The sequence below is a fragment of the Pholis gunnellus genome (genome assembly GCF_910591455.1).
Source record: "Pholis gunnellus genome assembly, chromosome: 4".
NCBI lineage: Eukaryota > Metazoa > Chordata > Actinopteri > Perciformes > Pholidae > Pholis > Pholis gunnellus.
Genome location: NC_136530.1, coordinates 13,721,031 through 13,734,397, shown reverse-complemented (window position 1 = coordinate 13,734,397; position 13,367 = coordinate 13,721,031). Strand labels below are relative to the sequence as shown.

At 40.1% G+C, this 13,367-nt stretch overlaps 2 protein-coding genes across 2 annotated transcripts; both read right to left on the bottom strand.

Annotated features, from left to right (window-relative positions):
* Positions 1-108: 108 nt before the first annotated feature.
* Positions 109-8,133, bottom strand: LOC306694511 (amyloid-beta A4 precursor protein-binding family A member 3). The gene is made up of 11 exons (XM_079157404.1): positions 7,900-8,133; positions 6,066-7,053; positions 5,539-5,566; positions 5,288-5,433; positions 5,119-5,205; positions 3,881-4,075; positions 2,973-3,152; positions 2,417-2,629; positions 1,452-1,571; positions 1,177-1,317; positions 109-1,025 (listed from the first exon to the last, which is right to left on the bottom strand). Exons 2-11 carry the CDS (start codon positions 7,038-7,040, stop codon positions 954-956), a joined length of 2,157 nt encoding a protein of 718 aa, XP_079013530.1. The 5' UTR covers positions 7,041-7,053; positions 7,900-8,133; the 3' UTR covers positions 109-953.
* A 313-nt stretch (positions 8,134-8,446) lies between these two features.
* On the bottom strand, positions 8,447-12,648 carry pex11g (peroxisomal biogenesis factor 11 gamma). Its single transcript, XM_079157405.1, has 5 exons — positions 12,500-12,648; positions 10,608-10,805; positions 9,962-10,140; positions 9,430-9,498; positions 8,447-9,296 (listed from the first exon to the last, which is right to left on the bottom strand). The coding sequence occupies exons 1-5, from the start codon at positions 12,560-12,562 to the stop codon at positions 9,083-9,085; spliced, it is 723 nt and encodes a 240-aa protein (XP_079013531.1). The 5' UTR covers positions 12,563-12,648; the 3' UTR covers positions 8,447-9,082.
* Between the last annotated feature and the right edge of the window lie 719 nt (positions 12,649-13,367).

The window sequence follows — 13,367 nt, the reverse complement described above, 5'->3', positions numbered from 1 at the left end:
GACAGCTGATTGGCCAGGCATTGACAGCGCTGTGTTGTGTATCTGCTCACGAATAACGCATCTTATGATACTCACATAAATACAATTACTTTATTAGCCCAAGCAGCATATGATTACATTGTATAGTTGTAAAATAGCAGTAGAGATATTAATTAATAGCAGTGTATTTGCAATTGTAACAAAGAACAGCTTGACATATTTTTCAATTACATATATTGCAAAGACAACATATCCATAGGGCTGTCCAATGCACACAGGCATGAAATTTGTTTTAAAATGAAAAAATGCTACTTTGCATCTGAAACCTATTCAGCAGCAACTGACTCTCAATAAATAACATCAAGAAGATATCTTACATATCATTTTAATGAACATCCGAAACAGCGAAATTCTTAAAAATATACGCACCTCTCTATGAAATGTGGCAGTTACCTTTAACTGTGCATGATATCTGCTTCATATTAGGCACATTCAGGGAAGCATTGTATAAATGAACCAGAGCGCTCTAATGTGTGTGAAAGACACTTGTTGATATACATCATAATGAAAAACTGATTTTTGTCCTGGTTCAATAACGGTTCCCCTGCAAGCACATTTAGCTCAGGCACACCAGGCTGGAAGACAGTACACTCAAAACCATGTAAAAAGTTAGTGAAGTCAAAATGTATATTCTGCTTATGAATTATTGCATCTCAGCTACTGCCTGCATCATTAAATATCAGATAAATATAAACAGAAAGCTACCGTCTATCTCAGTCGCTTTAAAATACGCTTCACAATACAACAATGTACTTTACATCTTAAAAATACTAGACCAGTTTGTTGCGTTCAGTGGTGTGACAACAGCGTATGGTATGCTGTATGACCAGTTGCATAATATGTTCTTAGTTTGGCAGAAGTTCATGCAGCTTGAACACTGTGCAGTGTTGTGTCCTTGATGCAGCAGGAGGTGCTCATAGAAACACTGGCTGCTCCTGTCCTGTTAGGAGTCGATATGTTGAGGCTGGCATGGTCTTCAAGTGAATCTGCCCAGAATAGGAAAAACAAACTAACTGTGACAATATGTCGTAATAAAAAGCAAACATTGGAACGTGGAATACCTATTACTGTATTTATGACAAAATAGAAAAATACTTCCACCCCCCCCCCCCCCCCCCCCCCCCCCCCCCCTCTCACCTCTCCAACAGCATTGGTCAGGATCTGGATGATCTTGTCGTGCGGTGTGGCGACGACACTCTGCCCGTTGATTTCAATGATGCGGTGCCCAACACGAATGCCTCCTCTCTCTGCTATACCGCCCCGCATCAGACTGCAGATCTGCAACCAGGAAGAGAGAGGGAGGGACTTTTTACTTTCCAAAGCAAAGACTAAAGCACCACAAAATAACTAATTGTGAGGATGAGAATAGCGTCACACACACACACACACAGAGGATTTAAATGTTGACTTACAATGCCGTCCTCCACACTGAAGCCCAGCTGGAACTTGGGATCTGGCCTCCTGATAATTGCCATTGTGACCGGCGGGCAGTGGACGATGCTAAGCTTCACATATTTTTGGCCTTTTAAGTCCTGAAAAAGAAACAAAATGGGAATTTGATAACAAAAGAAACAGCAGCATTTAAAAAGAATGTGTTGTCACTATTCAGTGGCTTTGACTCTTGCTTTCCTCATCAATGTTTTCTTCAATGTTCTTGTTGGATGACAGCTAAATAAAACCACTTTAGTAAACCTGACTAGAAATATTATTTTCTTTGCAAACGTCTTTATTCATGTTACTGTTAGTTAAGTCTTGATCCCATTGATGAGTACTGCATTACTACCTTAAAGGTCTGCAAACACTTCTCAGTTGTCTTCTTTTTAAGTTTATTTAACTTTCTAAGACAATTATTTTGATGTTTTCTTCTATGTTAATACATGACGGTAAACACTGACAGTTGTTTGGTGGCCATTCAGACTTTCATGGTCACTACCCTCTGCATGTGAAATCTTATATATACGCTAATACAATACAACATGAATAACAACAGCCTCACAAATAAACATGAAGTTGACTGACAGTCTCAAAACATTCCACATTATTAGCTTCACAGTAATGAATTCATGATATTGTATCCATCACAGGTACATTTCAAAGGTTGTGCTCTACCTTAACAGGATGACAAAATCTTAAAACTCTTCAAAAAATATTGAATATCAGCGCAAGCACAGCAGCTTTAGACAACTGAATGAATACTGATAATGGCCCTTTAAACCTCAATTAATATCCGAATCCACTTTAAAACCCAAAACTGGCACATGTGCACTCACACTGCATAGAAACACAGTGCCATCTAGTGCATAACTCAGAACAGTACATTCTCTATAAGAAAGCAAGATCACTCAAATGTACAGTGTTCGTATTTGTCCCTTCTTACCCGGATGATGTTCTGGCACGTGGTGATGGGCAGACCCACCAGGCTAGTGCTGTTTACAGACATGATGCGGTCCCCGATGCTTAGCTCGCCGCAGCGCTCAGCGGGACCTCCATGCAGGAGGTTAGCCACCACCACTGTGGGCAGGATGGAGCCCCAGCCCGACTCCACCACCGCCAGACCCAAGATCTCTCCGGCAGCCTTGGTGATGGCTACCTGAGCAACAGACACACACACAGCGATGACAATGTTTACCAGTTATTTCCCTACAACCATCTACACTTGAAAGTTGTCAGGGTCACAATTGAGATACATTGTAATATATATAGAACCTGTTCCACATCTATTGTTCAAGATGTTTTTAATGTTGGTTAGAAACATATGAGCTACAGCCTAACATGATATTGGGTAACACTGTTCACATTTTAAGTTAAATATCAATGGTTCATGTGCACTAGATTAGAAAACCCTTGATAATATGAAATTACAACGTAACGACGTCTATTAATGGCCCCCTGTAGTTTGTGTTAAGACATGCAGCCGCGATCACTCTGCTTACATCTCGGATGTTCTGAGAGTCAGAAAAGTGGGCCAGGTCTCCGTTATAGAGCTCCTGACTTTCCAGATAGTCGCTGTACTCGCCAGGCCTCAGATCGCTGGCCTTGATGCCGCTGGCCTGAAGAAACTGCTGGTACGCCACACCGAACGCCTGACCGATAGCCTGGGCTATGACCTGGGCCTGGACGGAGAGAGAGAGAACGGACTCAGGTTGCAATTTGTTAAGAAAATATTCTTCCTTCATTTCCATACGAACATATAAAAGCCAATTGGTTCATTTGCAAAACATTAAACCTAAAACATATGTCACACCCAGAAACTAAAACAACAGACAGAGCATCAAGTCTCGAATAGTTCCCTAAAAGATGAGCTATGCCTTTAAGGTTTCATTAGTTATTTGTTGTATTGACTGGTGCACTTGCTGCCCATCCGTTGCAAATCTTACTTAAAATAAAACGTTTCATATAAAAGGGTTAAGTTGGGAAAACTAGCAGTTGACGCAGTAGACGCAGTAGCCTCATGGCCTTCAGTATCCCACAGCTAATTAGTATCTAAAAAGAAACCCTTCCTCCCCCTAGTCAGTCTTGCCAACAGTGGGAAACTGGGACGGCAGCCAGAGCAGTTTTACATTCAGGAGAACTCGCTGGCTGTCTGATGGAAGGAAACCAGGTCAAGCTGAAGCTGAAACTGTTGTCCAGCCGAAAACAGCACATCTGATCTGAGACGCAACATTGAAGGGGGCAAAAGATACCTGAACAACGTCTGAACTTGTTGCCCCGTCTGTGAGTTCTGCAGCTAAAGACTACAGATAAATCGAAACAATGAAGTGTTGGAAACAATAAATAAGTATAATAATAAGAAAGATTGATTTCCCGTTTTATTAAATGACCCTTTAATAAAGTAACTCACATCGTCAGAGGAGAAGACGTGGCAGATCATCAAGCACTTCTTCTGAGGCCCGGAGGAAGAGGAAGAGGAAGAGGAAGAGTTGGAGGCCAGGTCACCATCCTGCCCTTTACGTTTCCTTCGTGCCATCAGGACCACAATGTTATCAATGTCTGCAATGTAGGAGATCATCTGCAGAGCGTGATCCATCATGGCTTCCTGAGTGGAAACGAGACACGAGGGTGTAAATAATATCATAAACAGAGAGAAGACAGGAAGGTCTGGTAAGAGACTTGAAACTTGCTTGCGATAAGTTATCCCATACAGAGAACACTGCGCCATGTTTCTTGTTTTGTCAGTTACATTTGTTATTGTCTGGTACTCTACCTGTAAGCAGAGGCTGCTGCCATAAAGCACTACATTAATGAAAGAAATCTAATTTAGAAGACAAATGTGAACTTGTGAAAATGATTGTGTGACTTTAGGAATTTCTTGTATGTTAAATGTTGCTGTTGAGGAGACATTACATCTAAATCTATTGAATCTGAGAAGTTGAAGTGTTCTTTAATGCAACAACAGGGGAATTAAAAAAACAACAACATTTCTCTTCACAAATTAACAATAAGATAACACGACCAAAATTAAGCCGACTTTGCTTTTTCCGCTATAATTGAAAAAGTCAAGATGCTGGTATGAGAATCAAAACATTCAATTAAAACTAAGAAGCTCAACTTGACAACAATATTATTTGTCATTTATAACTGAAATCACAAATTAAAAAAAAGTAATGTATTTTTATATTCATAAGTATGGAGCAATGAGGAGCAACCAGCCATGCAAAGAGGGAGCCGACAGAAAATGACCCAATTTGACTCTCCTGACAATTTAACTACATAGTGAAAGGAAATAGACTTTACTATAACTGCAAAGCGCTCGTATTAAATCCACATTCAATTCTATATTAAGGATTGTTGCTGCCAGAGCTCAGCCTGAAGGTGAAACTTTAGAAGTGCAACGCTGCCTCATGAAAGAAAAGTTCATTAATGCACATTTCTGTTCAAATCCTGAATCTAATTACGTTTCAGGCATTTTACTCTACTGCCGAGACGAAATAAAACAATGGATCGAAAAATAATTAGCAATTTCAGACACCGATGCAGCTCAGGGTTTAACATATTTCGGTATTTTACTTCCATGACATTTTGATAACGTCTCCTTTTCAAATGTAATAAAAATCAATATTTCATGTGTTCAAAACACACCTGAGTGTCGGCAGAGAGAACTTTGATCCGCTGGGTTGAGATGAACAGATCCACCTCTGTCATCGGCTGGGACTCTCCCTCTGGAGCCTGAAACGATACCACACAGTAACAACATCTGCCATGTTTCCACTGAGAGCATCTCGTTAGAGCGTCTCCTCTGCGAGTTCACCTTAATGCGGTCCACAGCTTCCTGAGCCTGCGTCATTCGGGCGTTTGTAGACGGGTTCTTCTCCGATTTGATCTGAGTTGAGCCCAAGTACTTGGCACCAAATATCACTCCATCCAACAGGTCTTCAGGGTCACACGGACCAGGCACTAAAAAGAGTCAAACACAAGAACAATAGACAACGACTTTGTGAAACCTGACACTTGGAAAAAAAAAAAATCCATCTTTCTATCAGATGTGCTGAAGTGACTCACCGTCTTTATACGAGGGATGATCAGCACTCTGCAATGACAGCAGAGAGAGACATTTATGAACTGTCAAGACTGAAATGAACAGTTCAAGATAAATGTATAAGTCATTTGCATAATTTATCATTTTAGTTACTTCGCAACTTAACAAAAACAAACGACGCAAACCTGATGGTCCTCCGCCATCAATTTTTATTTTCTAACTTTGACATTTTGTAGGCTAATTAATTGATTCGACAAAAAGGCAGCTCATAGATTAATCAAGTGAAAATATTTGTTTCAGTTATAACATAGCGTCTGTAACAAAAATTAGAGGCGACAATTAAATGTTATCACCGGTTAAACTTCAGCTTCTCAAATGCAATTAATCTACTTCGTTTTAAGCTGATAAATCTGTTCACACAAATGTATAGCACACATCACAGTAAGTACTTTTGTAAGTTGCATGAGCAATAGCAATCTTAACATAACCAAAATTGGAGTTTACAATGCATCCCCCTTCCTGCTGATTATAGCTAAAGTACCTCAGTTACCTGCTCGCTATCCGCAGCAGCCTCCTCTTCCTCTGGTGGCTCCTCGCCCAGCTTCATCCACACTGGCTCAGGATACTCATCATCAGGCAGGGAGGCGAGGGAGTCCTCCCTCTGCCCCTGCTGTTGACCGTTCCCATAATTCCCCCAGAACCTGTGAGCATCCTCCTGGCTGTAGGACACGGACACCACAGCATCCACGTCTCCTCTGTGGGGCAGACAGGTGGGACTTTGTGTAGCGCTGATCTCTGTGAACTGCAGCAGCCCCCGCAGGTCTCTCTGGTGGCTTTCAGAGAACAGCAGCCCGGTGGTTTCAGTGCTGTCCTGTGTTATCAGGGAGGGAGCACACGCATCCAGCTCAGACATGCTGGAGTACTGGTGCTGGTCGAGGTGAGGTGGTGTCCGGCGGTTGGGTTGAGGCTCTTCCCCCATCAGTTGGAGCTGGCTAAGCAAGGTGTGGATGCGGCTGTGGTCTTCATCACCTGCTCTCCTGTTAGCAACCTCCACTTCCTGCTCACCGACCATATTGTCTGCATCACTCACCTCATCCCCAACAACCTCCAAGTCCTCAACCCTCACCGTTTCCTCCACTACTTCATCCGCTTCTTCCAATTCCTCCTGGATATCCTGGACTGGCGCTGAGATATTCCCCACAAGCTCCTGGTGGTTCACGTCGCGTTGAGCCACAGTGTCACTCAGTAGTAATACCGGCTCACCCGGACTCGCCTTGTCCGGATTGTCCACAGAGGGAGGGAAGCTGGGATCATCCAGGTCTTCTGCTGAGCCCGGCTCACTGGAGGAGTCGGACCTCCAGTCTAACGGAGGAGGCTCGATCAGACTGTAGGAGTCAACATCCTCCACCTCTGAACCTGGCGGAGCTGCCACAGTTTGTCTGCTGATCTCAACCTCCGAGGCTTCATCAACAGGAGCAGAACACGAGGAGTCTGACTGATCGGCGGGGCAGACGTCGGAGTCCATTCTGGAAGAAAGCCTGTCAGCGAGAGAAGTTGAATTTAATCAGGAAGTGGGTTCAACGGTTTTCCAACTACGTGAATAACATTGTCATATTTAATGATGTAAACAAAAGCTGCTGCACAAACCAAACTGCCAGTTTACCAAAAGACTGTCTCACGTGTCTACAGTACTAGTAAGACTAGACACCATCAGTTAGAGCTAGCACTGGCTGAAGTACAACCGAAGTACAACCACACAACACCATGAAGATCAAGATAAAGAAAGTCGTCTGAAGCTCAAAGTACAAGGACAACATGTACAATATGGGTCATTTAAAGGGATGCACCGATACCTGGGCCTCAGCCGATACCGAGAACCGATCCGATATGTTTAAATAATAATCTGTATTATGAGGAGGATACTGGGATCAGGCTTCACTTAAACATTAATAACTTTGTAAAAAAAATGTAAACAAACAAATACATATATATGCATATACTGAATTGTCCTTTATTAAAATAATGGTATCTGATCTATTTGAGTCAGTATCGGACTGATATCCGATATCATATCGGTATCGTGCATAATGTGTCACCATCAAATAGACCCCCAGAGAACACATCCCTTCACACCCCTTTTATCTATTAAAGCTTGTTTAATACAAGTAATTCAGTTGCCATTACTGCATCCTAAAATAAATTGCGTGTAGAACAATGCGGCTTGGTAATTTCCAAGTGGCTAAAGTTAGCAGTTAAAGTAGCTCAATGCTAACTAGTTGTCATTAAGTGAGCTAATTACGACCCGCAGCACCCCTAAAGAGGAGGTCTTTGACACACGATATCATGTCGATGTTGGTTTAAGCAGCGAAAGGAGCATCGCTCACCTCTCTTTGGTGTCTCACGGGTTCTTTGTGCACTCAGACTCCTCAGGGTGCCACGACACATGAGTTGAGGTGGTTTGGGAAATCAGTCTTTTCCGAAACTTTGGCTTTATTGTATTCGTCATACTAAAAACTGCAGCAATCTCACATGATCACTTTTATCTCACGTGAGAGTAAAATCACGGAACAAAACGGTTTTTCCCGTCACTGAAGTCGAGTCGACATTTATATATATATATATAGCCATTGACTCTGTAGCTGTGCTGCGTTCACGTGCTGTTGTAACTTCCCGTTTTTCATCAGTGGACTGTTTCTTCCTCATCTTTCTCTACAGTCCACAAAATCCTGAGTTACAAACAAACCTCGTATTTGATGGAAAATATAAACTTTTAACGTTTTTTTTGTGTGGCTGTATGACATGAGGCTGATTATTTGCGCCACTTTATGTTAATCTCGATCCGTCCGTCAGCACTTGAAGGCAACAGTTGCACACGTCATGTGGACGCTTTCAGACCTGCTTAATCAAACATCGAGCAAACATCCAACAGAAGACAGTCAAATTAATTTATTTACAAAAGTTCATCAGTTTCCATAATCTAAAGTTACTTAACATACAATTCAATTTACATTTCAAGCAGCTTCTGTCCAATTTGACCAGTAACACAGACTCAAGTTTCTATATAAAACTTCACCAGTGTTTTCTAAGGGCTGTTTTCTACTGATTCTTCAAATCACCAGAGGGACTTAGTGAAACCAGTTTCTGTAGTGTAGCTTGGAGACTTTACATCCTTTAAGCTGGTCTTTAAACATTTTGTGACAGAAATCTAATTTTTACTTGAGTGATTCCAGTAGCCCACTTGTAAAAATCACCAAAAGGGTGTAATGATGTATTCACAGTTTACTTGTATGAATCACTGCATATGAAAAAATGCAAGATTGAAAATGAAGTTGTATCAACATATGGCAACAATACAAAGTCGATTCACCCCAAGTAGCTGCATCCATTTAGCTACAAGTCTACTTTGATTATTCACAGTTACAGGTCTAGATGATTTCATATGTTCATATATCTGTAGTCTGATCACATTAAATATTTGCTGCTCATCCTTTTCACTCAGCATTTTCCACAAGTACATATCAGTCATTCAGTCAAAGCACCGGATCTATTCCTCATGAGAGGTAAAGACTATGGGCCGTCTGTCTCGTCACTGTCTCCGGTGTTCATCTGGATCAAACCAATCAGTGACGAGATGGTGCCCATCAGCCCCACCAGCCAGTTGGGGAATCGTCCAGCCCACAGGAAGCCGGGCGGCATCCAATGAACGGCATTACCGAGGTCAGCCATGCTGCTGAGGATGGAGAGTGACTCCCTTTGCATCTGTCTGCGGAGCTGAGAGCGGCTGCAGAAGAAAAAAAACCACAGGTTCATCAGGACATTTTCTTTTCCATTACCGTGTCAGACACTGTGAGACTCCCTCTCTGCATTTACTGCAAAACGAGTGAGAACTAGACAGAAAACTGTAGATACAAGACCTGTTGCCTCCTCCATCCCGCTCATTTCTCTTCAGCTTCTTCTTCAGTAGCAGAAAAACTCGGAGCGATCTAAAGAACAAAAGATTCACATGACAACTCTGACAAGACTGAGAGTGTTTAATGGCTATTTGCTCCAAATTCAGCAAGTAAAGCAAGTGAAGAAGTACTGCTCAAGCTTACAAATGATTCTGTTAATAATCAGCATTTTGCAAATGAGGATTTGATTAGAAAAAATAAATACACTTTGGATTTGTGAAGCAAAATAACATTTTCTAATTTACGTGAAGACATTATTCTTCATCTTTCGATATTTATTTATATATTTTTCATGAAAACCAACAATGTCTCAGTCAGTCTTTCGGTGTTCCTGATTTACTTGTTCTCACGGTGGCTCTCAACATCGAGCCGATTGGTTCATACTGAAGATTTTTAGAATCAGGTCACAAAGAATGAATGTAATGAATTAATATAATTAAATGTCAGTGTTTCCAGTCGGATTTGATTAGGGGTCTGTGGACAGGTGAACTCAGACCTGAGTATTCCCAGCAGCAGCGAGGTTCCCCACAGCACCGTGCTGAACAGCCACCACTTATCAGACTTCACTTTGATGAGCTCAGCGTCAGCAGCCCACGCAATGTGCTCACAGGGGTAGTACAGCTGGTCGGCCACGTTGGTCAGCACCGATACCAAGCGCACGCCTGCGTCCTCCTCCTTTCAAAGACACGATGCCATGTTTGCATTAATGCTGTATTTTACCGGGTAAAACTGTAGCTTTTCGTTTTCAAAGTCAGAACTGTTGTTTTCACAGAGAATGTAAATATCCAGTTTAAAAACTGAACATTTACATTCTTCCATCATAAATTAATATCTGCTGCCGACTGGTGGGTAAAATCTGAGCACTTTGCTATTTTAAAAAAAGATTAAAGAGCTGTAATTTTGTTAGTTTGAATTACTCTGTAGCTGTTGAATACAATAAAAACATAATCAGTCTTTCATCTTTGTTAAAATGAAGAAGTGTTACAATAAGCTACAATAGCAGAGGCCCACTTTGCTCAGAATATGGACAGAGAACCTGTTTATTCATCATTAAATAAATCTAGTGGAACAGGAGCGAATGCATCCTTCCCTCCCTCACTGAATGAATTAAGAACAGAGCAGAGAGTTGTTGTGTGGCTGACCCCGCCTCCGATTCCATAGCTGTGGGAGTAAGCCAGCATGGACAGATCATCAAACAGCCTCAGCACCGTCCTGCAGTGGCTGAGCTGAGCAGAAAACAGCAGCAGACGTTTCCCGAGCAGGTGGGATGAAACGTCGGTTTGTGCCTTCTGGGAAAGAACTCCTCCGACCAGCTGTGAGCCATAACAGACCGTCCGGATCTGAAAAGACAAACCGAGGAGGGAGAACAAAGTGCTTTCAGGAGGCAGGAAAGAGACTTTACTTTCAGGGATGAAGTGAAAGCTGATCATTTTAGTATTTTGTGTAACAATTTTAACCTATTTTTAGACTTTGAAAAGTTGAAAAAATGCCAAAAGTCTAATGAGCCACCCTTAATGAGTGCTTTGTTTGTTGTGCTAATGGTTTATTAATGTAAATAAATCATTTACCAATAGATCAGCAATAACTCACTAAAAAACAAACAGTTTGAGTTGTCCGGCTTCAGACCAAAATGCATTTATTAACAACAATTATTTTCACAAGCCAGTGACTAGTTCATTATTGATTAATCTGCTGATCATATTCTCAGGTCAACGAAACATCAGAAAATATTGAAACATCGTCACTATTTCCCGATACACTTCCCAGAGCCCGAGGTTACTCAAAAAGCTGAAACCAGAGAATGTTTGGCATGTTTGCTTGAAAAAAGAGCAACATGGTGAATGATTATCAAAGTAAATGATTATTGATGAACTCCTGAATGTCGAGTGAATAATGGACGGTTTAGTATTAATGTAGTATTTCAACATTTCTGAAGTCATTTATATATTTTGTCATAATTATATTAGATGTATTATTCATTATATTGTACTAAATTAGTATTCTATGTAATATTGCTGTACGATACAACTATATCTTATGTTATGCCATATTACTACATTTTAACTTATATCTTGTATCTCATACTATAATATATTATAGTTCTATTGTAGCTGTTTATTAATACTGACAAAGTACCATTACTTTATCGTATGCTATATTAGTCTGCTGTTTACTAGACTTGCTGCTATTAATCACACCTCTGTCACTTTTGCCTCTGTGATTTCTATTTTTACTTCCATTTTAATTATAATGTTATTTACCTGTAGTTATTAATGTTTTACTTCCTCTATTCATCTGTACTTATCTTTGTCCCTGCTGTGACAATATAATTTCCCCTCGGGGACAATAAAGGTTTATTATCTTATCTTAATGTGACAGAGATAAATGATACACAAATTAAAAAGAAAACTGAAATAAATATATTTCTGTACTAGTAGTTAGTATTTATATTTCAGTACTCTCGGTTTTGCGGTACTTGTAGTTTAGAGTATTTTTCATTTTATGCTACTTTGTACTTCTACTCCACCACATTTTGGAAGCCATCATTGTACTTTTTACTTGTATGTGAAGTTAACAATACAAAATATAAATCAACTAATTGGCTAAATTATTGTATATTATAGGTTAATATACCAAACAGTATAATATCTCCACCTTTACCAGCAGCAACATTAAAGTGATGAATCATTTTAATCGAGATTATATATTATTCTGAATAACTTTTGGTACTCAATACTTTTGTACATTTATTTAAGTAACATTTTGAAAACTTGACTTTTACTTATAACAGAGTATTTTTACACTGTATTATTACTACCTTTACTTAAGATGTGAGTACTAGTACTAGCCTGAGTACACCAATACACCTGTATTGTTTATTAATGGCTGGCTGCTGTTGTTTTCGTGTTAAACGGGTGTGGGCTACACTCTCAGTTGGAATAGATGGGACTATAAAATCAAAGCTGGTAAAAACTAATAAACTATCCCATATCAACAGTAGATTATTTAAACATAAAAGTACATGAGTACTTACTACTTTATCTCTTCCTCTGTATGACTCCAGCAGTCGGACCAGAGACTCCACAGACGGCTGCATGTCTGTCTGTCTCTCTGCTGCTCAAACACTCACGACGCAGTACAATAAATAAACACTGATGTGAAGCTGCTGCATAACATCTCCACTTGTATCTGTATCTGGTCTGTTAGCAGCTGGACTTTGAAACAGGAAGTGCCCCAAACAGACTGAAGTAGACGATCAACGATTCAATCGAACTTCTTCTTCTTCGTCTTCTTTTTTGTTTTCTTCCAGCGATGGCGCACTGCTGCCGTCCTCAGTTTGTGCAGCGTCACTTCTGCTTCAACAATATGGCCATCAGAAAGCGCAGTAAAAGTATTAGAAAATTATGCTAATGATAGTCTAGAGATTATGAGACATAAAGATAGTGCAGTGACCTTTAAATGTTACTTTACGAATCAGTAAAAATCGTTTTCTCCAGGTTGTGAAATACCTTTATATACTTGTGTTTCTTTCCTTCAGGGTTTTTTCACCACACAAAGTATTGAAGAATAATTACTACTGTGTAAAAATACTGCAAGTAAAAGCCTGTAATTGGCAACAAAATATACACTTAGAAAAATGAATCATGGCATAGTTTATTGTTAAGTATTTTTCCTCTATTTCATTTTATTTAAATACTCGTATTTTTAGAATATATTATTACATAAAATCAGCATGAATCTGTTAATTTAAAAAAATGTAATTGAATCACATATGAACATATGAATATGGCTCTCTGTGAAACAAGCAAGATTAAATTAGTTAATTAGTTAATTAATTATGAGATTGGTTTATGTATACATTTCGGGAAATGGAATCGTTCAGAAGCGGAAATGACACCAGA

What these genes read in the sequence shown, in the direction of transcription:
- LOC306694511 (XM_079157404.1), bottom strand. Translation starts at nt 7,040, where the DNA reads ATGGACTCCGACGTCTGCCCCGCCGATCAGTCAGACTCCTCGTGTTCT. An exon ending in TCATCCCTCGTATAAAGACG is followed by an intron (nt 5,434 to 5,538) that starts GTGAGTCACTTC and finishes GACTCTTTTTAG; the next exon opens with TGCCTGGTCCGTGTGACCCT. An exon ending in TCAGTGTGGAGGACGGCATT is followed by an intron (nt 1,318 to 1,451) that starts GTAAGTCAACAT and finishes TCCTGGTTGCAG; the next exon opens with ATCTGCAGTCTGATGCGGGG.
- pex11g (XM_079157405.1), bottom strand. Translation starts at nt 12,562, where the DNA reads ATGCAGCCGTCTGTGGAGTCTCTGGTCCGACTGCTGGAGTCATACAGA. An exon ending in ACAGAGGAAGAGATAAAGTA is followed by an intron (nt 10,806 to 12,499) that starts GTAAGTACTCAT and finishes TTGTCTTTTCAG; the next exon opens with ATCCGGACGGTCTGTTATGG. An exon ending in GCTATGGAATCGGAGGCGGG is followed by an intron (nt 10,141 to 10,607) that starts GTCAGCCACACA and finishes TGTCTTTGAAAG; the next exon opens with GAGGAGGACGCAGGCGTGCG.